The sequence below is a fragment of the Panthera tigris genome, chromosome D3 (genome assembly GCF_018350195.1).
Source record: "Panthera tigris isolate Pti1 chromosome D3, P.tigris_Pti1_mat1.1, whole genome shotgun sequence".
In the NCBI taxonomy this organism is placed as follows: Eukaryota; Metazoa; Chordata; class Mammalia; order Carnivora; family Felidae; genus Panthera; species Panthera tigris.
Window position 1 is genome coordinate 586,359 of NC_056671.1, and position 23,628 is coordinate 609,986.

A 23,628-nucleotide genomic window follows, 5' to 3' on the forward strand; every position below is an offset into this window, starting at 1 on the left:
ACAGTGCTCCCAGGAGGTACCCACCACAGTGCTCCCAGGGAGATGCTTTACCAGAGTGTTCCCAGGAGGTAACCACCACAGTGCTCCCGGGGGGTGCTTCATCAGAGTGCTCCCAGGAAGTACCCACCAGTGCTCCAGGGGGATGCTTCACCAGAGTGCCCCCCAGGAAGCACCCACCACAATGCTCCCAGGGGGTGCTTCATCAGAGTGCTCCCAGGAGGTACCCACCACAGTGCTCCCAGGGGGGTGCTTCACCAGAGTGCTCCCGGAGTATATCCACCACAGTGCTCCCTAGGGAGCAGAACCTCACTATGGATTTTGCTCCATCATGAGCCACCCTCCTCAAGGATAACACACCGTTAGAGAAACTGACCCCTTGACGATGACATCCCTCAGGGCTGTTACGTCCTGCCCCGGTGCAGATACCAACTCTCTCCCGCGGGTGCCATTGCACCAGGGGACCTTACCTGGGACGGGGTGAGCACTGGCCTGCTCCCCTCACCCTGCGGTTCAGTGCAGACTGTGTTTTGGCTTCTCACGCAAATGCTGCATTTACCTGCCGTCCCTGGACCCGCAGGTGGTCCTGGTCGAGGGAAGAGCCTGAAATGCATCTCCGCTCAGACCCACCCATGAGCACGTCCCCAGAGCCCTGGGGGCCGGGGGGCCGGCAGCCCTGTGCATCTTCTCACTGCGCTGCTGGGCCTTGGCGGTGGTGCGGTTTAGCCCGGGCCGCCGGGCACAGCGGGCTCCGTGCGAGGCACCCCCGACTCTCCATGGTGGGGGGGGGGGGGGCGCCTCTTAGGCTCAGGGCACTTCCGGTCCTGGCTGCTCACCTAACAGGCAAATCCACGCAGGGGGCTCCGTCGGGGCCCCCGCTTCCGGACCATGGACAGAGCAGGGGAAATGGCCCCCTGCCCTTCTCCCCCAGGGGGTGGAGGTGGCCAGTTCTGCCTCTGCCCCCTCCCTCCCCGAGCCCTCATTTCTCCACAGACGGGTCACCCGGCTCTGAATGGTGCTGGGGCAGCGGGAACAAGGCCGGCCCTCCACGGAGGTGAGCCGCCACCCGGTGCGCAGAGAAGACTGAGCAGGCAGAAGGGGCGGGACGGGACAAGGGACAGGTCCCAGGCAAAGGCCGGGAGGGCATCCCGCAGCAGGAGCGGCCCCGGGGGAGCCAGTCCAGGTGAAGCCGGAGATGGGAAGGTCTAGAAGCCCACGAGGCGCTCCGCCCCTAGGCGGGGGTGACCGGCAACCCCGGGGCTCCGCCCAACGCAGCCGGCAGAGACCCCCTACCTTCTCCAATGCCACACAAAACACCCAACCACCTCGTGATCGAAATCAAGACTGTATTTATCTTCATTGATTGACACGAGAACTGAATGTTTAAAGCAACCACAGTCCACAGTGGAAACGGGTTGAAAGTACAGAACGGGGCAAACGGCTGCGGACGTCGAGCCGACAAGGCTCAAAAGTGCGGCGGACACACGTGTGGCCGCCGGGGAACAGAAAAGGGCGCTGAGGGCAGGGCGAGGCGGCGTTCGAGAGGTTATGAGAGCAAACCCGAAAGCAAAAGGAAATCATGCCAAGGCCTCGGTCGGGGCAGGGCCACGCTGAGAAACGTTTGCTGACGGCCTTCGCACAGGAGAGAAAACACCGGTTACCGTTTCGTTTTGTGATGAGCCTTTACTCTTCACTCCTGAAAGTCTGCCTGTCAGGTACAGATTCCGAAAACGCTGCGCAAACGAAACCAGGACCCACAGAAGTGTCCCGCGGCCAGAGCCGGCCAGTCCCAGGGAGGGCAGGGCCCCGGGGCTGGGGACCGGGGAGGCCGGCGTGGCCGCTCCCAGCCTTGTTCCCCGGACGGCGGCCCAGCCCCACCTCAGAGCGCTTCTTGCATAGTTGAAGGGTCGGTGCTGCAGTTCAACTTGCGCGCGTTTCCAACTGGCAGCGAGGGTTTCTTTTTGTGACCGTGTTAAACAAATCACCAGAGAGGTTTCTAGAAACTGTTCATAAAGTCTACCCAGGTTAAGAATTTAATAACGCCATATATTTATATTAACAGACTATTTACAGATTTCATTTTTTTTTAAAAACCGAAAAAAATCCTCTTACGCTTCTGCATAATAAGGCAAAAAAAGTTTTGTACATTATTATTATTATTTTAATATATATCTGTAACTTCGGTTCCCAGTACCAAGGGAGGGCCAGGGCCGGCCCTGAGCGGGGGCCTCACAGTGCGCTGGACAAAATGACCGTGTTTTCTCCATAAATAAGACAAGATCCTGGGGCTCTAGAGAGGGATCTGAGGCCTTTACATTGCAAATCCGAACTGAAGGTAAAAAAGCAAAAGTTTCTTGTTTTAAGTGTCTAAAGAGCACAAAATTGAAAAAAATACAAATCTATTAAAAACGCTTCTCACCTGTGGGAAAAGATGTACAAACTCGAATTCTCTTCCAGTGGTCTAACCTCAAGCTCGGAAAACGAAAGATCACCCCCAGCAAGGCTGTGGATGAGACTCCCCGACTCCGCGGGCTTCGAGCGGAAAGCGAGTGTCACCCCAGGACTGACGGCGCTGTGCTTAGGTTCTAGAAACGTCCACGTAGAAAAGTTAACAGCAGTGCATTTGTGGGAGGGTCTCCGTACAGGCGGCGCGGGGTCCCGCGGGGACTACCGCGCCTCCACCTCCTGGGGGTTGCGGGACGGGGAGTAGTCGCGCGCCTCGGGCCCGTGGCCCCCCAGCGGCGTAGTCCTGCTCCGCGGCGGCGGCCCCGGGGGCGTGGGGGGCCCGCCCGCGGCCACCAGCGGGGGCGGCGCGCCGAGCGCGGCGGCGGCGGCGGCGGCGGGCGGGGTCCGCGCCAGGAGCCCGTTGTGCAGCGCGGCGGCGGCGGCGGGCCCGAGGCGCGGGTAGTGCAGGGCGCCCAGCGCGGGCAGCAGCGCGGCGCCGTCGGGCAGATGCGGGGGCGGCGCCCAGGTGCGCGGCCCGCGCGCGCTCCAGCTCCTCGCGGCGCGCCTCCCGCAGGCGCTCGGGGCTGTAGTCGTGCGGCTCGCGGTCGCGGTAGGGGCGCTCGGGGGGCTCGAACAGGGCGGTCGGGGCCGGGGCGGGGGCGGCGGCGGCGGGCAGGGCGCGCCGGGGCAGCTCCGGGCCGCGGTAGGCGTCGCGCAGGGGCTCCCACGCGAAGGCCAGGCGCTCGCGGCCCGCGGGGCCGGGGCCGAGCTGCAGGGGCGCGGGGGCGGCGCGCGGGCGCTCGGTCGCGGGGTGCGGGCCGGCCCCGGGGGGCTCGGGCGCGTCGCCTTCTTCCCTGCGTTCCTCCTTGACTTTCACGTCGCCCTGGGGCCGCTCGGCCGGCGCCTCGGGCGGCTTCCCCGGCTCTCGGCCCAGGAGGCCGGCCAGGCGCAGGCTGTCGCCCAGCGCCGCCTTGCTGTAGGGAGACGGCGGGCGCGCGGCCGGCTTGGCGCCGTCCTCCCTGGCCGGTGAGCGGCTCTCCTTGACGCGGGGCTCGGCCTCGCGCTCGGCAGGGACCCCGGGCCGGCACGGCTCGCCCTGGCCGCGGAGCAGGAAGCTGCTGACCGGGTAGCCCACGGGAGCTGCGGGCGAGGCCCGGCTCAGCAGGCGCGTCTTCTCCAGGAGGTCCCTGGGAGTGAGGAGACAGACACCTCACTCAGGCTCCGCCCAGGAGGCGCTTTCAAGCTGTTTGCTGCCAAGTTCCCACCCTCCAGGGCCTCAAGATCCCTCGGGGTGAGTGTGTGGGGGTGGGAGGTCCCTTTAGCACCCTGTCTGTCAACACACGGTAACAAACCCACACCCTCACGAAGGACCCCCAACACCCCACGCCTCCCTCCCCTCGATAAACTGCTGGGAGCCAGCTTTGCAGAGCTCTTCCCGCATACCCAGGCGGCTAGGCCGGCAGGTAGACCCTCAGTGAGGAAGTCGGGCCCAACCAAAGTCACTGCGAGGGTAGGACCCTGGAGTCCCGTCTTGGCCATGGCTGACCCTAGTTCTCCTTCACGAGGCCGAGTCCGGGGACAGGGAAGAGGTCACGGCTCTCAGGACTGGTGTATGAACCGTGGCCTTGGCTGGGGACGCTTCTCTGCTCTTGTCCCCTCGGCCAGCCGGCCACAGCTCAAAAACCCTCAGATTCCAGACTCTGCTGCTGACTCTGGACTAGGACACCCGCCTCCCCTGCCCCAGCCTAGTCCTGCTGCCCAGGGGCGTCCTCCCGGCCAGAGGACTCCCCCATGGGCGCTCCTCCCAGACCTGGCCCCCACCTGGAAGATGCAGGTGGTTCCGTGGCCCTGCTAACCCCAGCTCCCTGCAGAGGGCCTACTGTGGTCAACAAGCCAAGTGTCCCGGCCGCTCCTTCCAGGGGTGGACCCTCCCCCCTCTGGATGGCCCCTGCCCACATCCTGCCCCATCTGGGACTCTCCCCTGGCCTTGCCCAGCCCTGAGGGTGCAGCGAGGGGGGGTCATCAGGGCAGAGCCCTGCAAAGCCGGCAGGAGGCCACAGGAGCCGGCTGGGTGCCACTCACCGCTCCCGCTCCTCCCTGCCCTTGTCTGGCTCCCGGTCGTGGTTGGTCAGGGCTGAGACCCGATCGGGGTCCACAGGCTTAGGCCACGGGGGCGGTGTGGGGAAGGAGGGAGGCGCCCGGTGCAGCCGGTTCCAGGCCTCGTGGGGGCTGGGCAGGCCGTGCAGTGCGGAGCTCTCCTTGGGGGCGAAGATGCCGCTGCCCTGAGCTGGAGGGGGGCGGGGTGTGAGGCCAGGATACCACTGCACCTCTGCCCAAGGAGCCCCATCCCTGCCCAGGGCACCCCGTGGAACCTCAGGGCTGCTGGGGGGGGGGGTGGGGGGAAGCACTCCATTCCCACGTGCTGAAGGTGTACCCCAGGGGGACAGCCAGAGGGGACCAGTCAGCCAGGGGTCAGGGTGTGGCCCAAACCCACGAGGAGCTCCGGCGTGCACGCAAGTGAATGGGAAGCAAGCACAGGGGTCACTCACTCAGTGCGTGGCTCCCCAGGCCTCCGAAGGCGTTGCTGCCCAGGCTCCCCAGGCCCCCGAAGGTGCCTGACCTGCCGAACGGGTCTGTGGGGACAGCGGGGCTCAGGCTTCTGCGTGGCTCATGCCAGAGCTCCCATGTGACTCATGTGCACCAGGACCTGTGCTGTGACTCCAGCAACTGCTACCTATACAATCTGAGGGTCACCTCCCCACCCACCGACATCCCCTGCCCCAGCCCTGAGGTCTGCAAAGACCCAGGCCGACTTCAGGGACCCGAGAGCACCTACCTGTCAGATGACCAGAGGTCAGGAAGCTGCCGGGATGGGCCGAGGGTCCGAACGGGTTGGTGGCGGGGTGGGCTGCACCTGTGGGGCGGGGGTGGTGGAAGCCTGATGTACCGGGGCCTCTTGTTTGTGGCTCGTTCCCAAGGCGGGGCCACCCCAGCTTCCTCTGGGGATGTCCACACCTCCCACCGGAAGCACGCCGAAGGGGGCAGGTGGTGGTGGAGCCCCTGGGGAAAGGGGCACAGAGAGCCTTCAAGGCTGCCCTGAAAACGCAGACGGGGAACCTCCAACTAGAAGCTAATGTGTCATCGTAGCCACACAAGTGTCCTGGTGCACAGCCGCCTGTGTCACGGCTGAAGACAGCAGCTCCTCCCGTGGGGTCCCCCGCCACAGCCCACAGGTGTCTGCTCTGCCACTCATCCGTGGCCCTGCCCTGGCTCTCCTGAGACCCCCTGACCCCACCCCGAGGGCAGCAAGTGGAGAAGGGGCACTGGGTCAAGGGGCCCGGCCTTGCCGCTAGGGTGGGACACACGGCCTCTTTCTCGAGGGTGGGTTTCCGGCGAAGACCAGTGATGAGGCCACCGGTCTCTCCGGCGTCCCCCATCTTGGGAGACCCCCACAGGGGAGCGTTTATGTTTTTGCTGGGCTGCCGCAGGCACGGAGCTCCCCCACCAGAAAGCTAAACCCAGTCCTGAATGACCCCCGGGCCAAAGAAATCAAACAGGAAATCAGGAAACGAGAAGTGGCTGGCCCAGTGCTAACGAAGGCGAACACCAGCGTGGGGGTGAACCGTCGCCTGGAAAGAGCACAGGCAGCGAGAAAAGGCCAACGAGTCAACGGGCCAGCTTCCAGCTCATGCTGTTTGGCGGGGGGCGGGGGGCGGGCGGAGGCAGAGAGGGAATCCCCCAGCCATAGCCTCGGGACAGCGCCCCTTGTGGGGGGCGTGTCCTGGGCGTGTGGACCGCACAGCAGGGCTGCAGCGGGGCCAAGTGGGGAGCCCAGGCTCCTGAGCACACCCAGCTCGCGTCCCGGGGGCTCCAGGGACTGAAGCCCAGACGGGGTCTGCAGAACGCCAGGGCGTTGGAGCCAGGGGCCGAGACGAGCCACCACGCTTGTGCAGGTCCCGGGGGACCCTGCCGCGCCCATCCACCCAGCCTGCTGACAGGCCCACCCTCACTGTCCACGCGTGTCCGTGCGACCCGGCTGCGGGTGGAGGTGGGCCTGCGTGAAGACGGGGAGTGGGGGTGGAGGAGGGTGGTCAGGGCGGGCTCTCTGGACCGGCTGCCCGTCCCTGAGGAGGTACGAGAACCGCGTGGGAGCGCACACAGCCTGGGCCGAGGCAGCCGACCTCAGAAAGGCCTGCTCGTGAGGCCGGGGGCTCGGGTCTCAGGAGGGAGGTTTCTCTCCTTTCTCGGACAGGAGTCCCTCCTGAACCTCGCTCACTCGTGCAGACACTGGTTCACACGGAACACCGCCCTCCTGGGAGCCTGTGGTTTGGGTGTGTGCGGGCCAAGGTGCCCACAAACACCCTGGGCTCTGGGTCCGTGAGCAACCCTGTGAAGCACGTGTTGTCCCGGGACCCCATAGGACGGCGAGCCCTGCGCCTGGCTTCCGCTGATCTCGCCCCACATGCCTCTCCCCTTCGCCCACGTGCTGCGTCCCTCCCCTGTGACACGTGCTAGCTGTGGGGGTGACCTCTACTGAGGTGGAAGGGCTGTTCGTGACCCTCGAACCCAGGGGTGCTCCTGGGGCCCCAGCACAGCAGGCACCCAGCAGTGCAGGGCGGACGCGGGAATTCTCGGGGCAGGGTCCTGCCGTTCCTGAGGAAGGCGGTAGCCCTTCCTGAGAGGGAGGTGGGGCTGGGGGAGGGGCAGTCTGGGTGCCGGGAGGACCCCTGGCCCTCCTGGCCTCAGCAGGGACGAGGGAGAGCCTGGGCAAGTGGCAGAGACCGCGGGAGGGCAGGGTGGGGCAGACTTGCAGCGTGAGCAAAACAAACTTTGCCGAAGCGTCTAGAGGGGTCCTGCTCCAGGACCGGCCAGAGGGACCAGGCAAAAACGCCCCCGCCCGCCGGACACCCCCCTTCCTCGTGCTCTGGACGGGGCGCCTTACCCGAGCCGGAGAAGAGGGGCCGGGCCAGCTCCTGTGGGTACTGCAATCCGGCAAACACGCCCGGGGCGGGGGGTCTGCTGGACAAGTCCAGCTTGGCGCCCACCTCCGGCTTGTGGGGCTCCAGCTGCACCTGCTGAAAGGGACAGAGCGTGCGCTGGGCCTGCGGCCTGGTCGGCCCCTGACCACCACCAAGCGCGTGACGCCACCTGGGCACCGGTCCCAGTGAGGCCTCGTGACTCAGCACGGAGTGCGGCCGTGACAACGCGTGCTGGGCGCAGGAGGTGTTTCGTGAACTGCTCTTTGAAAGCTGCGTGTTTTACGCTGAAGCAGATCTCGGTTTGGATGGTGCCTTTTCGTTGGAAATACTTTACCCGGGTTAAGATTTTGCAAAGCTGAGCTGAAACGTACCTACGTTGTTTTAAATGTGTTTAAAAGCTCCCCCGTGACTGAATTTGGCATCACTAGTAACATTTAAATTTATCTAAGTTAAACCGAGAAAGCCCGCGCCTCAGTGCTGAAGGCCACACCGGGCACAGGGGCCGGGCGAGCGCTTCCTGGTCCCACTGTGGCCCCGCAGCCCCTGCGGCCCCGCCAGCCCCCGGCTCCCCATCGGGGCGGCGGGGGCACGCTCGGTGTGACGGGGGAGGGAACCCCAGCCCAGGCGGGGGCACCCCCACAGTGCTGCTGCGTGCGGAGGCCGCCCCGCCCCTTCCCCACCCCCAGGGTTACGCCAGGACACCTGCGGAGGGCAGCACCCAGCGTCTCGTGGCAAGCCCCTGCCGACTTCTCGTAGCCCCGGGGACGTGACGGTTTTTGAAAGCCGCGCAGGGAGGTGGCGTGTGTGACCAGAGATGTGTGGAGGCGGGGTGGGGATGGGGCGAGGCCCTTGGCTGCCCCCGCCCCGGTCTGGGTGGGGGCGGGTCCCCCAGCTGGCACCACCCACCCCTCCCCAACCGCAGCCCGGGTCCTCCTGCGTGGTCCCCAGCCAGACAAGGGCGCATCAGGGACGCCCTGGCGCTCTGCCCGTCGGCAGCAGGAGCAGCTGGCGCTCACCTTCGTCTTCTGCTGATGCCGAAAGATCTGCCAGGCGATCTGCACGTGCATGGCACACCACTTGCCGGGTTTCTGTGACGGGGCGGGCCACACGCTCAGCTGCACAGCGGGGACCTCTTCACCCTGCTCCCCCCACCCCCAGAGTCCTGCCGGTACAGGCACCCCTGTGGCCATCCAGGCGGAACCCAGGATCCTCCCCAGCTGCGGGCCTCCCCGAGACCCCTTCCTCCCAAGGAGGCGTGCACGTCCACGCAGACGCGTGCCACACACTCACCCTGACTGCCGTCCGGTACGGGTCAGACACCTACCGTTGAGAGAGAACAAAGAGTTAGGTCCAGGCTCCGGGGGTGGCCGGGTCCCAGGGCTGGCGGTGGGGGACGGACATGCCCCACAGCAGCCACCCCCTCCCCCAGCGAGGGGCACTGGGCCGGCTGGGGTGACCGCAGGGAGGGACGGGCACTGTCGCACCTACCCCGGGGGCTTTCTGGAGGAGGGTGTGAACAGCACTGGCTCGACCCGTTACCTCGATTGGGTTTGAAGTCTGAAGGGAGAGAACGGGGTGTGAGACAGCTGCAGACCCCAGATGCCCAAGTCCACCTTCCACACTGCCCCCCTCACCCCACAAGGGGAGGCCTGGGTTCCTACATCCTCAGCCCAAGGGTTTCTGCAAAGGTGGGAAGGGGCTCCCGACACAGCCATGCCTGGGTTGGGGGGCTGAAACAGCCCGGCTTCAGGGAGGGTCAGAGAAGCAAGCCCAGTCCTGCCCGGGGCCTCCTGTGGCACAGACAGCCCCGTAGCGGCCACCCCACACGACCTCACCTCTGCCCCGGTGCTCCTCACCCTGGCCTTGAGCATGCCCAGGTGAGGAGTAAGCATGCATGAAGCATGGCTCCCGCCGTCCCCTGGTGCCCCACCCTGCTGCCGTCTAGACCGGGGGGTCCCGCCGCGGGGCTGCACAGACGCATCCCACCCGGAACGCTGGCTCACCCCCACACTAGGATCGCAGCACGTGACTGCGTGGTGGGGCCTCCCGCTGTGCCCTGAACCCTGTCCCACCCCAGGAGCAGCTGGTACCTTGGGCTGAAAAGCACCCTGTAGGGACCCAAAGGGGCCTGGGTGTGGGAGCAGGGTGGGCAGTCCGGGGATGGCAGAAGAGAAGGATGGGAAAAACTGCAAGAGAAAGAGGGGAGCGTTCCGGGGGCCCCGCTAGGAGCACGGACATCCCGGGTGGGGGCCGTGGGGCCCGGCCCCCTGCACTCGGCAGAAGGTGCCCTGACAAGGCCTGAAGGGCGTGGCTCCACCCTTCACCCGCCCCCTCCAGCCCATGGACCAGTGCAGTGACCACGAAGGACACTCACGTTGGAATGTCGGAAGTAGGGGCTGTCCAGCTTGGGTGCGTATTTGTCAAACTGGAAGGGAAAGAGGTGGACGTGAGGCCTCCCGAGCCTGCCCACACCCTCCACGGGGCCCAGCACCCGCGTCCCCGTTGGTCAGCCAGTGGCCCGGATGGCTGTCCTGCCTTCTGCAGCTGGTAGTCTGCGGCCAGCTGTCTCCCTGAGGGCATTTCCAATGGCCTTGGACTGGCCTCTTGGGCTCAGGTTCTCAAACTGGGTGGATCTAAGTAAGGGGCCCCTGTTCTAACGGTCCCACCGTGGGAGTTGCAAACTGGCCGGTCTGGACAGTCTGAACCTATTCCTGAGGCCCAGGAGGTGCTGCAGCCATGACGGGGGGTTGGGCGCCCAGGGCCAGTGGTCAAGCAGTGAGATGCCCCCAGCAAACTGGCCCAGCGCCCAGCAAAGCCTAGTGGGGGTAGACTCTGCCCCACGCAGCAGCTGGCTCAAGAGACGAGGCCCCAGGCCCCACGGGAGGGCATCCTGGTTCCCCGGCCCCTCAGCCCTCAGTCTCCGGACCTGCTGCAAACTGAGACTTGCAGACCCTGTGTGGGCACAACTGGCCCCAAGGCCACGTCACCTGTGTGGATGTGGGGGCACCCGCCCAAGCCCAGGACAGGGAACCTCATGACATGACGTCACCCAGAGGGGGGCCAGAGGGAGGGGCCAGAGGGACAGACGGACGGCAAGGGCCGGCGTCGGCCAGCGTGCGTGCGGAGAGCGTCTGCGTGTGCCTGCTGTGTGTCCCGCCGCCCGGGCCGCCCCCGCCCGCCCGCCCGCGCGCGCGGGGGGAGGGGGGCCTACGCACCGGCGGGGGTGCGGCGGGCTGCAGGAGCGGCGTCGGGGGCAGCCCCGCGGGGAAGGGGGCAAATGTGTGTTGGTGCTGGTGTGTGTGCTGGTGTGTGTGTTGGTGCTGGTGGAACTCCGCCCGCAGCAGAGCCCCCGGGCCCAGCGGGGCGCCGGGCCGCTCAGCGCTCTGGACCAGAAAACGCGCGTTCAGCTCTTGCCTGAGCAGCTCGTGATCTACAAGAGAAAAAGAGAGAGAGACGGAGAGGCACGTCGGCCGCGGGCTCCCGGCGGGGCGAGGCGGATAGTCACCTGGCACTCCCGGTTTCGGCAGGCCAAGCCGTGGTGGCCGCTCGCTAGGTGCGGGCCCCAGGGTGGAGGTAAGAGAGGTGCCTGTGACCAAGTACCAATCAGAATCCCCGAATGAGGCTGGCAATACATGATTGGCTGGCTGAATGAGATCAACAGGCTGGCATCTAAAGGCAAGAAAGAACACCGTGAGCCGCCGGGGGGCCCCCAGAGCCGGCCACAGGGGAGCCCTGCCCCGCCGCCCCCCCGCCCCCACCCCCGCCCCGCCGCCCAGCATCCTGGTCCCATTCCGGGGCACGGAGCTGCCCCAGACCTGAGTTGGGCCGCTCAGAATCATAAAAAGAACTTGGAAACAAGACCCACGGGAAAAGAAGTCTTCAATGACCCGAGGTTCGGCTTTGAAGGGGGCGCCCTGCCGGAACCAAACGGGGAGAGAGGCCAGACGGCCGCGGTTCACCTGGAGACCCTCCTACTCCAGGACGCGCTCTACACGCCCCCCACAGACCCTGCCACACGAGGGACGAGCAGGTCCTGGAAGTCCCTACTGGCAGTGGAGCAGCTCCAGGCGCCCCTCCCCTTGACCGGGCCTGGCCAGGGCTCGGGGCGGAGCCGAGGGCTCGGTGTGGCCGCGTGCACGACCCAGGTGCAGGCAGGACGCCGCGTCTGTACTGGGCGGTGGGGCGCCCTTGGGAAAGGCAGCCTGCGGGGCCCAGAGCCCTGCCATCTGTCCATGGGGTCCTTCGGCAGGTGCGGGGTGGGGGCCTCAGGAGCCGGCACCCCTTCCCCGGGGCGAGGCCTCCCCACCTGCCCAGAGGCCAGGATCAGAGTGGAGGGGGACAGCGACCCCGGCCCCAGCCAGCACCTACCGGCAGGGTGTCCTGGGATGACCAGGCTGTTGGCCGGCAGCGCCGGGGGCGGGGGCAGTGTCGGGGGGGCGGCGAACATGGCCGCCGCGTGGTGCTGGTGCTGGGCCTGCGAGCGGAGCGCCAAGTGTGAGGTAGACAGGTGGGGGCCCGGCCCGAGAGGCGACAGGGACGCGTGCTTCGCGAGCCCGAGGCTGGCGCTGCTGCTGGCGCTGCCGCTCCTGCTGCGGGGACGCGGGGGCTCAGTGGCCGCGCGCGGGGACCGCGCGGCCCCGCCCCCCGGCCCGCCCCGGCCCCCGCCCACCTGAGGCTGTGCAGGCCGTTGTGCGCGGCCTGGCCGGGGCCCGCGAAGGCGCCCAGGGGCAGAGGCACGTGCGTCGGGAGCGGGGCACGGGGCTGCGGGGGCGCTGGCGGCGGCTGCGGGGTGAGGCGGGGCAGGGCGGGGGCTTCCTTCTTGACCGGCGGGCTGGCCGGGGCGTCCGGCGCGGGGCCGGCAGGGGGTGCGGGGCTGCGCACGGCAGGCAGGAAGGGCGGCGGCTCCGCGCTCAGCTCACGGCTGCGCTCCAGGCCCGAGACCTTGGGCGGTGCCCCGGCCTTGGCCTCGGCCTCGTCGCCCAGCGCGGGGCCTGCGGGAGAGAGAGAGAGAGGGCGGAGTGAGCTGGGCCCACGCGGCGAGGTCCTGCCCTCGCCCCAGCGCGCAGGGCTGGGGCTGCGGCTGGGGAGCTGGGGAGGAGGAGGGCTGCCCGCGCAGAGGGCCCGCAGCAATCCCTGCGCGGGCCTCACGACCCCACTTCACGGAAGGGAGACGAACGGCAGCACAGGATCGGCCCCAGCAGAGCTCCGGCCCCGAACCTGTGCTTCCCGGCCTCGGCTGCACCTCCACTTGTTGCCCTTGCGACCGAGCGACACGCATGCTAGTGACCTTTCTTCTGGAACCACCCGGGTGACCCATAGCCTGAGCCCTCTCTAGGCCCGTGACCTGGGGGGAGGAAGCTGCTGCACCCCCCCCCCCCAACATCCGCTGTCCCTCATCACCTACCCCGGCAGGTCCACCTGAGGCCGCTCCCTGGGAACCCAGCGTTTGTGCTCAGGTGTGCTCATGACCTTGAACTGCCACCTACTCACTCCAAACCCTCCTTTCCAGGCAGTGTCTCAGGTTACATGCCCCTGGGGCCCAGTAGGTTAAGAAATACCCTAAGCAGGCTAGGCAGAGGGCATGTGTCCAGGCCCACGCACAACAGCCTGCCGGGGCCGGCCGGCCCCTTGCACAGTGAGAGCAGCCACCTAAGAGGCAGGTGTGGGCCATGCAGACCGGTGGCCCCAACCCTCTGGCCCTCCTGGAGCCTCTCCCCTCACTGGGAAAGCACGAGCAACTCTTGATCACCCCTGGTGTGCACCTGCCGAGGCCCCTCAAAGCCTCGACTGGTTTCCTGAGCTCTGCCTGCAGCAGTGAGGGACCCGGTAGTGGGCCGAACTGTGCTAAAAAGCTGTGTCCAAGCTGTAATCCCTACTACCTGTTGATGTGACTGAATTTGGGAAAAGGGTCTTTGCAGATGTCACCAAGCTAAGAATTCTGAGATGACATCAGTCTGGAATGGGGTGGGCCCTAGATCCAGGGATGAGTGCCCTTGTAAGAGAAAAGGAGGCGGCAGCCAGGGAGGTGGGAGGGATACGGCCACAAGCCCAGAGACCCCCAGAAGTCGAAGAGGCAGGAAGGAACCTCAGAGTTTTCAGAGTGTGGCCTTGCCAACACCTTCACCTCAGACTTCTGGTCTCCAAACCTGTTGAGAGGGTAGGTGTCTGTCCATCTTGAGCCGCCCAGCTCGTGATCGTTTGTCGAAAAGGAGACAGTTCTGTGTTACCCCCAGTGTGAAATGCCAGCAGAGTGCCTTTCTCTCCCTGGACCTGTCTGGCATCCCCAACCCTGGATGCTTGGCTGAAATGCTCTGACTCGAGCGAGGACGAGCCTTCTCCACTTGAAAGCACGTGGAGGCTGTACCCTGCTGCATGGGACCTGTTGCTGCAGATGCCCGTCTGCATGTGCCGCAAAGCCCGTCCTGTGCAGTCATATCTGGATGCAGTCTTCCGAGTAAAAGGGCCCCCTCTCCGTGCTGGGTCCAGTGAGCCCCCCCTGGGCCACAGCTGGTACTGGCAGGCTGGATTACAAAGGCCCCTCCTGGCCTTGAATGGCTGGATGCTGGGGCGTTCGCTCTCTGGAGCAGTGCTGCCCAGGACAGCTTTGGGGCACCATGAAATGCTGTGCACCTGTGCCACCCGCATGGGGGCTACCGGCCAGAGGAAGGGCTGCTGTGCAGGGAGTCTAGTCACTTCATGTCAGTGTGAGTCACGTTTGCAGTGGTGGCACTGGTGGCCAGCCTACACTGTGGCAGGGGTGCCTCAGCAGGCCCCAAACCATGACCTGCCAGTTGTCCCCAGAACACCTGACCCCGTGAGCCTGGGGGAGGGTCTGGGAACATGCACTACTAACAGTCCCGGGGAAAGGGCAGGAACCCCACTTTGGGAACCACTCTTCCAGTGCTGGCCCTGATCCTGACTTCTGCTTTCCTTGTGGCTTTCGCTGGGGGGGGCTGTAAATCATAGCACCTAACTCCCGCCTCAGGCTCTGCATCCAGAATCCGACCCACAATAGCGCCTAACCTGGAGCCCACTCTCTTGCCCTGAGAGGCCCACTGCTCCCTCCGATGATGACTTCAGGAGTGTGTCCTGTCCCTTCCTAGAGGCCAGGAGGTGAAGCTAAGGAACGTGCTTACCTTTATCGGCTGCTGGGGCAAAGAGCTTCTCGGAGCCCACAGATGCCTGGAAGACAGAGAGGAGGATCAGAAACTAGAGGGAGCTGAGGGCCTGGGGTGAACTAGGCTCTTACCCCGGCCCCCAGGAAACAGGTCTGGGCAGGTTTTGTGCCTGCGAGGGCTGGGAAGAATGTGTCCTCCTGTGCCCACAGCCTCCACAGAGGAGGGCGAGTATGCCCAGGCCCAGCTTTGAGCAAGTGGGCACATAGGTCACTCCGCCTGTGAACCAAGGACGCCCTGCTCAGCAGAGATGTGGGGGCTCAGGGTGGCCCTGCCAGTGGGGGGCTGGGACCTGGGACTTGGGTATCTCTTGGCAGTGTTAGACCCAGGGACCCGATGACTCCGCCGGGCCTGGGCCTGGAGGAGGGAGCAGAGCCTGGGACCGAATGGGCCGCGGGACAAAATGCGGTCACGGTTTGGCCCAAGTCACAGGTCTGGGGACCACGGCTGTGACGAGGTATCGGCTGTCCAGGGAGGAGCGTTCCACTCCAAGTGGTTTCTGATGGACCCCACCTATGAGCTTCTCCTCCTGGGGAGACACCCACGTGCACGCAGGGTTGCAGGATATTGGGGTGAGGACGTGGTCCTGGGTGGAGACCTTTGCCACGGCTCATGGGAAGGAGCTCCGTTAAGACTGCCCTGACTAGACCTTTTTTTGCTACTTGATTTTTTTTACAGATTTTATTTTTTTAAATCACGGATTTATTTATTTTGAGAGAGAGCGAGCGGGGGAGGGGAGAGAGAAAGAATCCCAAACAGGATTCAGCACAGAGCCTGACGTGGGGCTCGAACTCCCGAACCGTGAGGTCGTGACCCGAGCCCAAATCAAGAGTCAGATGCTTAACTGACTGAGCCACCCAGGCGCCCCTAACGATTTTATTTTTAAGTAATCTCTACACCCAACGTGGGACTCGAATTCACAACCCCGAGATCACCAAGAGTCGCACGCTCTTTCAACCAAGCCAGCCAGGCACCCCACTAGTTGACTTTTTTAAAAAAAAGCTTCCCCGATGGTGCATCTGGGTGGCTCAGTTGCTTAAACGTCCGCCTCTTGATCTCATCTCGAGTCTCGATTTCAGAGTTAAAAATTAAGATAAAAACAGCTTCACTGAGCTAAAACTCACATGCCATACAATTTACCTGTCAAAGGTGACAATTCAGCGGTTTTAGTGTATTCACAGCACTGTCCCCTCGGTGAGGCTTAGGACATTTTCATCAGCCCAAAAGGAAACCTTGAGGTCTTCAGCCATCGCCCCAACCCGCGTGCCCCCTGGCTGCAGGACCACTGCCTCTCCAGCGTGCGCAGAGGCCCTGGGCCACACTCCCACCGGCTGCTGTTGGTGGGTGTGGCCAGGCGTCGGTGACACCGGAGGGCACGAGGCCAGCCGCTATGACAACCAGAGAACACCTGGTGCTGGGGAGCATGTAGAGAAACCAGGACCCCTGCACACTGCTGGGGGGGGGGGGACAGGAAAAGGTGCAGCCACCGTAGAGGACGGGACAGAGGCTTCTCGGGAGATGGAACACGGAATCAGCACAGGATACCGCGATCCCACTTCTGGATACGTACTCCCCCAAACCGAGAGCAGAGTCTTTCACAAATACTTGCACACGAGTATTCACGGCAGCTGACAAACGGCCCGGCGTCCATCAGCAGATATATGGACACACAGAATGTGCTCCATTTGTGCAACCAGCCCTACAAAGGCAGGCAGTTCTGACACGTGCAGCAACATGGATGGACCCTGACGACACGATGCTGAGACAGGCTAGTCCAGCACGAACGCCGTGGGATCTGCTCAGAGGACGTCAGATCCCGCTTATCCGAGGGGTCAGAGCCGCACGGAGTAACGGGGTTGCCGGGCGGGCCGGGGAGTTAACGTTTAGGAGAGACAGTGTCCGCTTTAAAGGTGACGAGAGTCCTGAGGTGGACGGTGGCGGAGGCCGCGCAGCAGTGTGAATGTGCTTTTAATGCCTCTGAACTGTGCACGTAAAAATGGTGAAGATGCCAAATTTTGTTATGTGTAATAAACACAAAATTAAAAAACCCACTAAGGGAGCTTTCTGGACCGATGAAAACGTTCTCTATCTCACTGTGGTGGTGGAAACATAAACACGTGTATCTGTCAAAGTGCATTAAGCTGTACATTTAAAATAGGAGTGCTCTGGGGCGCATGCGGGGCTCAATCAGTTACGCACCCAACTTCAGCTCAGATCACGATCTCACGGTGTGTGGGTTTGAGCCCCGCAACAGGCCCTGTGCTGACAGCTCAGAGCCTGGAGCCTGCTTCGGTTTGTGCCTCCCTCTCTCTCTGCCCCCTCCCCAACTCGTGCTCTCTCTCTTAAAGAGCAATAAACTTTAAAAATTTTTTTATAATGTTTATTTTTGAGAGAGAGACAGAGCATGAGCAGGGGAGGGGCAGAGAAAGGGGGAGACACAGAATCCGAAGCAGGTTCCAGACTCTGAGCTGTCAGTACAGATCCCGACGTGGGGCTTGAACTCACGGACCGCAAGCCAAAGTTGGACGCTCAGCCGACTGAGCCACCCAGGTGCCCCTCTTTCTTTTTCTTTTTCTTTTGAGAGAGACAGAGTGCAAGTGGGGAAGGGGCAGACAGAGGGAGAGAAAGGATCCCAAGCTGGCTCTGTGCTGCTGGAGCCCCACACGGGGCCTGACCTCACGAACCGCGAGATCACGACCTGAGCCAAAATCAAGAGTCGGATGCTCAACCGACTGAGCCCCCCGGGCGCCCAAAGAGAAATAAACTTTTCAAAAAAATAAGAGCACCTCATGGCAGGTAAATTATGGTGCCGGACAGTCACAAGATGTGGCACTGACCCGACAATAGGCCCACTGGTGGACAGAACAGAGACGAGAATCCAAAGCAGACCCAGGCCCATGTGGGACCCAGGCCGGAGGCTGCTAGTCTGTGGGGAAAGGGCACGTCGTTCAAACGAACGGTGTGTGACGGGAGCTTGCTGCTTGGGAAAAGGGGAAGCCGAGACCCCGTTTCGCCCCCCGCCCAGACTGATCAGGGATGTAAACGTGAAACACGGAACCACAGATGCGAGAGGAAACGTGTCGGCGCGACACTTCACGAGCACACCGGAAGGAGGTTAGCCCTTTATAATCGTGTCCCGGTACCAGGAAGAAAAGAGAGCGGTGAGTGCAGCCCCCACAACACAGGCTGGGGCGCCAGGAGCTGGGCCCCTGCACCAGGACGTCTCACACCATGCACTGTCACGGAGCTCGCGGTGGCCAGGTGGACCCCCGAGGCAGCAGAGTCCCAGACGAGGAAGGTGGGTGCGGCCAGCAGTGCTGGGAAGGGTCCTTCCTGCCCGGCCCGCCAGACCACGGAGGCCGCGTGCGACCTCCTGACCCACCGCCAGCCCGGCAGGACGCGCCGCGCTCACGCACGGGGGGCACCACAGCCGTGACCTCCTTCCAAGTTTGTTTCCTTGCCAGTGTGCTTTTTCCAGCACATTCTACCTAGTGAGGCGTCCCCATGGGGGTGCGGAGTCCACCAGAGCTGGGGGGCTGTAGGGGCAAGATGCTGCAGGCCGTCAGCCCTGGTGGGGAGGGGGCAGTGCCGCCCAGGAGACCAGCGGCGCCGGCCCCCAGCCCACCTGGATCCCGGGACCAGGGCGAGGGCGGCTCATGCCAGGCCGCTTTATGGCAGGTGTGGCCCCACCTCTGCACGTGCAGGTGTGAGGCCAGGTGCCTGATGCAGGGCCTGCCCAAAGACCCCCATTTGTCCTGAGCCGGACCTCACCACGACCCAAGGAGGAGGTCCCGTAGGGCCACACAGCAGTGCTGGAGCGACAGCCGTCCCGCTGTGGCCCTTACCAAGGCTTGGGAACGTGCTCACAAGCCGATTCCTCACAAAGCTCCGAGCACCTTCTATCATCAAGTCAGCCAGCACAAGTCACTCCCAGACTTCAACACCCGACCACACCCTGCAGGGCTGTGGGAGACCTCACCCCGGGCCCCCTCCCCGATCTGGGACCCAACTGGCCGCACCGCCTGCTCTCTTCAGGCTCCAGCGGCGCCCCCTCCGCGGTGCCCAGAGCCAGCACAGGCCCGGCTGACCAGGGGTCCCAGCCTGGGGTGGGGGTGGGGGGGTGGAGGGGAGCAAGCTCACTTAAGGCCGCACAGGTTCAGTTCAAGGCCTGGCGCTCGAGTACCCACTCCCAGGGCCAGGAGGTGGCGCACAGGCTCTGGGAAATTCAAGGGGAGCAGAGGAGAGGGGGAGGGGGGAGGGCCTTCCCCACCACTCCCAACCCTGGATGCCAGCCTGGCAGAGGCAGGAAGGGAGGCCACTGTCCTAGGTCCATCCGGTCCCCACACCCCCAACTGCCACAACGGACCCAAGTCAAAGTTTGCTTGGGGAAGTTGAGGGAACTGAGTCCCTGCAGGGGTCCTGGGAAGGGGCCTGGACATCTGGCCAGGCACAGCCATGCCCATCTGGGAAGGCTCTAAACAGACATGGCAGGCACGCTGGGCGCTCACAACCTCGGCAGGGCCGTGGCCCAGGTTCCAGCCCCCTTCCCAGGGCAGGCAAACAGGCGCGCGCTCCTGCCGGATCCCACCCGGCACGCACTCCCTCTGTTCCTTCCCTTCCAGGAGGAGGGGTCTGGAGCTGGCCAGCCGACCCCAGGCGGGTGGGCAGCCCCCAGAGCCGTGCAAATAACTTCCCAAGGATTATCTACTGGGACGTGACCCAGGCAGCCACATCTTCTCCAAACCTGGCACTGAGCCAGTGTGGGGGTGGAAGGAAGGGGTCACTCAGGGCCACAATACAGGTGGGAGGTCTCCGGGTTGCAGGTTCAGGGTCTCGGGGGAGGGGGCACGCCCGTTAGGGTGAGTGTCAAAACCCGGCACTAACTCCCCCTGGGTGCACAATCCCGGCCGCAGGCGGAGGTCACGGCGCGCTTTGTCTGCGAGGACCCGACCCCGCGGGGCAGCCTCGGCTCAGACACGCGGCACAGCCTCCGCCGGCCGCGCCCCGCCCCAGACAAAGAACTCCAACTCCGGGCAGGTGAGCGCGGAGGGCGCCGGGAACCGGGGTGGCCGGGACCCCGCCGGAGCGCAGACAAAAGCGCGCGTCCCCCACGACGCCCGGCCCCGCCTCCGCCGCGGGCCCCACCAGCCCCCCGCCGGCCAAGGCCCAGGACCTTCTGCGGGGATGCACCCCCTGCCCGCCTGCCGCCACGTGGGCCGCCGCCGGAGAGACACGGGGTCTCCGCGCGCCTGGCTCGCGGGAGAGACGGGGTGGGCAGAGCGCCGAGGGCCCCTCCTGGGCCCCCGCGCCTCTAGAGGGGGCGGTCGCTCTCCTGTCCCTGGCCCCCGAAGTCCAGAATCCCTCCCCCGAGCCACCAGCGCGCACTCACCGCGCGGGCGCCCCGGGTCAGAAGCGCTCTGCTGGCAGTTGCCGCTAGTCCTCAGGCCGGAGCCGGAGCCGGAGCCGGAACCGGAGCCGGGCGGCATGGACGCGGGCGGCGGAGCGCGGGCCCCCGCCGCCTCTGCCCGTCGAGGTGGCCCCTCTCCCGGCGCGCCCTGCCTAGCCGGAGCCCGCGCCGGGGACGCGCATGTCCGCCGCGCCGCCTCGGCGCGCTCCGGGCGGCTCTCGGGGCGCGCTGGGCCCCCGGCGCCGTCGGCAGCGGCGCGGGCCGGAGAAGGCGGCGTTGGCGGCGGCGGCGGGCGCACTGCTGGCGGGCGCGCAGGCGGCGGCGAGAGCGCGGGCGGGCGGGCGGGCGGGCGGGGCGGGGCGGGGGCGGGGCGCGGGCAGGCCCGACTAATCCAGCCCCGAGGCGCGGATCTGCCCGCGCCGGGCCGTAGACCCGTCGGAGCCTCGCCGCTCCCTCTCCGCTTCTGGGTCGGCGCGCGCCGCGCCCGCTCTGCTGCGCGCTTTATGGGCCCGACCCCTCCCACCCGCGGCAAGTTCTGCACGGCTTCTAAGCTCAGTTTACAAAGGGGGAAACTGAGTCACTGAGCCGCGAGGAAAGAGGACACAACTCGCACGGCCGCTCACGTGAGCCCCGCCGTCCCTGGGGCTCGGTTTCACCATCCTGCGAAACGGGGATGCACCGTGGGGAAGGATCCAAGCAGTTACTTTACGTGCAAACGCCTGCTGCGCAGCACGCGCCGCCGGAGCCGCCTGGCCGCTCGGTGGGAGGAAGCCCACCTTGTGATCAAGGCAGAACCACCGCCCCTGGCGACGCCCAGTAGGTGCGGGCCCTGACCCGGGCGCACCGGCGGGGTACAGCTTCCCAGAGCGAAAAGCGCGCTGTGAGGGAATCCACGCAAACCCACACGCTCCGGGGCACCAGGAGATCAGCTCTGGTGGGGCGTCCAAGGACCCCCGGCCCAGGCTGTGAGAATCAGCGTCTGAGTCCATTGAGGGGGAGTGTCGCGTAGCCACTGGGAGACACCCTCGGTCACCAGCTCCAGGATCCTATGCGCTGGGCCTGAGCTTTCTTTTCAGAAAGCGGCTAAATACCCACAGCGTACACATTTAAATAGGGCGCGGGAAAACTCCAAGGGTACAGAACAAATGACTAACAGTGACACTCAGGTGGGGGCCTTAAGTCCTTTTGTTCTGTTTGAATTATTTACCAAATACATGTATTCCCTTCTCCCCGCAAATTAACGCCATTCCCCCAGAGTCCTGCTGTTTCCTGCCATAAAAACAGCAAACGCTGCTGCGGGTCAGACATCCTGCTAAATGCCTTGCAACTATGAAATCGCCAGGCCCTCATGCCTATACCCGTTAAGGACGCCCCGTCATCCCCATTTTACTGATGAGAAAACTGGGGTAGAGACGTGAGGTGACCCACCTGAAGTCATGCTGCTGTTCGGGGGCAGAGCTGGGGTTTGGACCCCAGCAGTCTGCCTTCCATGGGTGTAGCCAAGACATTCTTTTCCTCTGGGAAGGCAGCAGAGGCCAGACCCGGTGGGAGAGTCAGGGGCGGGGCTCTGCCTCCCAGGTGGGTGTCTGTGGGCTCGTGTGCCTCTCACCTGCCACACCGTGCCCCAGAGGGTTATGGGCTCCCGCACGGCCCTGGCTCCAAGGCCTCTGGCAGTGGAGTGTCCCAATTTGCCTCTCCGTGTTCAGCAGCTAAAGAGCCCTGAGAGACGTCACGCCCTAACCCCATGAATCTGTGAATAGGTACCCACGTGACAGGGTGGAATTAAGGTTGCTAACCAGCTGACCTTGAGATGGGCAGATGATTTGGGGGTGGTAGTGTAATCACAGGGTCCTTACAAGTGGAGGGAGATGGGAAGATGCCACCCCAGTAGCTGTGAAGACTGAGGCAGGGCCAGGAGCCGGGAGTGTGGGTGCCATCTGCGGCCAGAAGAGGCAGGGAAGGGATCCTCCCCTGGAGCCTGAGGGACAAGCCCAGCCACACCTTGACTTAACCCCGTGATGTGTGTTGGAGTTCTGGTTTCCAGAAGTGTGAGATAACCAGTCTGTGGGGAGCTCAGCCCCCAAATGCAGGTAGCTTGTCCCTGCAGCCACAGGAAACCCTTAGGTTTGCGACCGAGACCCCGATGAGGGGATGGAATGCAGAAAGACGGGCCCTTGGGCCACAGAGAGCTGGTGCCCCCCGCAAGTCTGCATGCAAATGCCCATCGGCAGGCCTGGGTCCTGCTTACAGCCTAGTGGGAGCAGCCGGCAACGCTCAGGGAAACAGGCAAGACGATGCACGCAGGGTGGGCAGGAAGGGCAAATGGGGCGGGGAGATAGATGGGTGTCCTCCTCCGAGTGGCTGTCAGGGAAGCCCCTGCAATCAGGGGCCTCTGAGCAGAGATGCGGGGGACCAAGCTGAGGGGAACCCTGGGGAAGAGCTCTTCTAGGGCAGCTAACAGCCAGTACTAAGGTCCTGAGGCATGAACAACCTGGCAGGGCCTTGAGGGAGCAAGAGAAGTGGTTCCAGGTTTTAGCGGGGGAGAGGGGGACGGGGGGAGCAAGGAGCCCAGCTGGGAGCTGCTGTGACAAGCCAGGTGGTATGGCGGCCAAAGGGAGTGGGTGGTGACGGGGCTGTTCCATCAGAGGTGACAGGTGGCAGTGGTGACAGAAGCGTGGACCTCCGTGGGGCGAGGTTGGCCAGGGGCCTGCATGGGGCCCTGCCCTGCCGTCACTCTTGTCCACCAGGGGCTTGCTGCCGAGGCCCAGAGAGGCCTGCGTGGAAGCAGGAGGGGGAGGGGACGACAGCGCACACAGGCCTGCGTGGAGTCCCGGCTCCGTCATTTCCTCGGGACCCTGGACAGGCCCCACCCTCCTGGGGGCAGACATACGCCAAGTCGGGTACTCCTCGCAGTCTGAGCACGAACCCTCGGGGCCCCCAGAGGTGTGTTCTACCCTTGTGCCTCCTACAGCGGAGGGACCCAGGTGGCTGGACACCTTACCGCTGGTGGAGTCAGTGGGGGTGCAGAGGGCAGGTGGGGACCACGTGGCACTGTGGAGCCAGTTCAGGCACTGGCAGGAGAGCCGGGAGATGCGCTGAGGGGGAGCCCCGGGGTCTGGCCATCCGGCCGCTGCTGAGGTCTCAACAAGGCCCCTGCTCCTCTGTCCGGCCTGCCCAGCACAGCCCCAGGCACCAGGCCCCAGGAGAAGCCTGTCTTCCTATAAAATGTGGTCTTCCTTTCAAACATCGCCCCCCAGGCCGCCTCCGGCACTGGTTATTCTTGAGAGCCCCCACCCCCACCCACTCCAGCCTGGAGGTACAAGTGGCCTGAGAACCCAGGGCAGGTCTGGGTTTAGGAAGGAAGGCAGCTGCGACATGAAAGGTCTGACGGGGGGGGGAACCTAGAAGGAAACAGAGCGGCAGGTGACAGGGAGGCGGTGGCCAGACCTAATCAGACGTAACCCCCTCAGGGCTCACCCGGGGTTCAACAAGCAGCATCACACCAGCAGCTGTCGTCACAGGCAGCTCCAAGGCAGCTCCAGGATAGGAGTCGTCACGGGAGTTCCTGGAGGGGGCACTGGGAGCCACATCAGCCCCGTGCAGGTGACAGCCACCACCACCCCTC

At 64.7% G+C, this 23,628-nt stretch overlaps 1 protein-coding gene across 1 annotated transcript in view; it reads right to left on the reverse strand.

The window, feature by feature from the left end:
* Positions 1-1,326: 1,326 nt before the first annotated feature.
* FBRSL1 (fibrosin like 1) overlaps positions 1,327-23,628 on the reverse strand; it is a 77,527-nt gene continuing 55,225 nt past the window's right edge. Inside the window, 16 exon segments of the mRNA XM_042961363.1 lie at positions 1,327-2,958; positions 2,960-3,629; positions 4,525-4,729; positions 4,992-5,075; positions 5,279-5,356; positions 7,385-7,517; positions 8,438-8,509; positions 8,712-8,741; positions 8,910-8,978; positions 9,512-9,607; positions 9,796-9,846; positions 10,637-10,851; positions 11,022-11,090; positions 11,790-12,010; positions 12,091-12,412; positions 14,558-14,603. Of these exon segments, the coding sequence (XP_042817297.1) occupies positions 2,665-2,958; positions 2,960-3,629; positions 4,525-4,729; positions 4,992-5,075; positions 5,279-5,356; positions 7,385-7,517; positions 8,438-8,509; positions 8,712-8,741; positions 8,910-8,978; positions 9,512-9,607; positions 9,796-9,846; positions 10,637-10,851; positions 11,022-11,090; positions 11,790-12,010; positions 12,091-12,412; positions 14,558-14,603 (2,655 nt within the window). The 3' untranslated portion in view covers positions 1,327-2,664.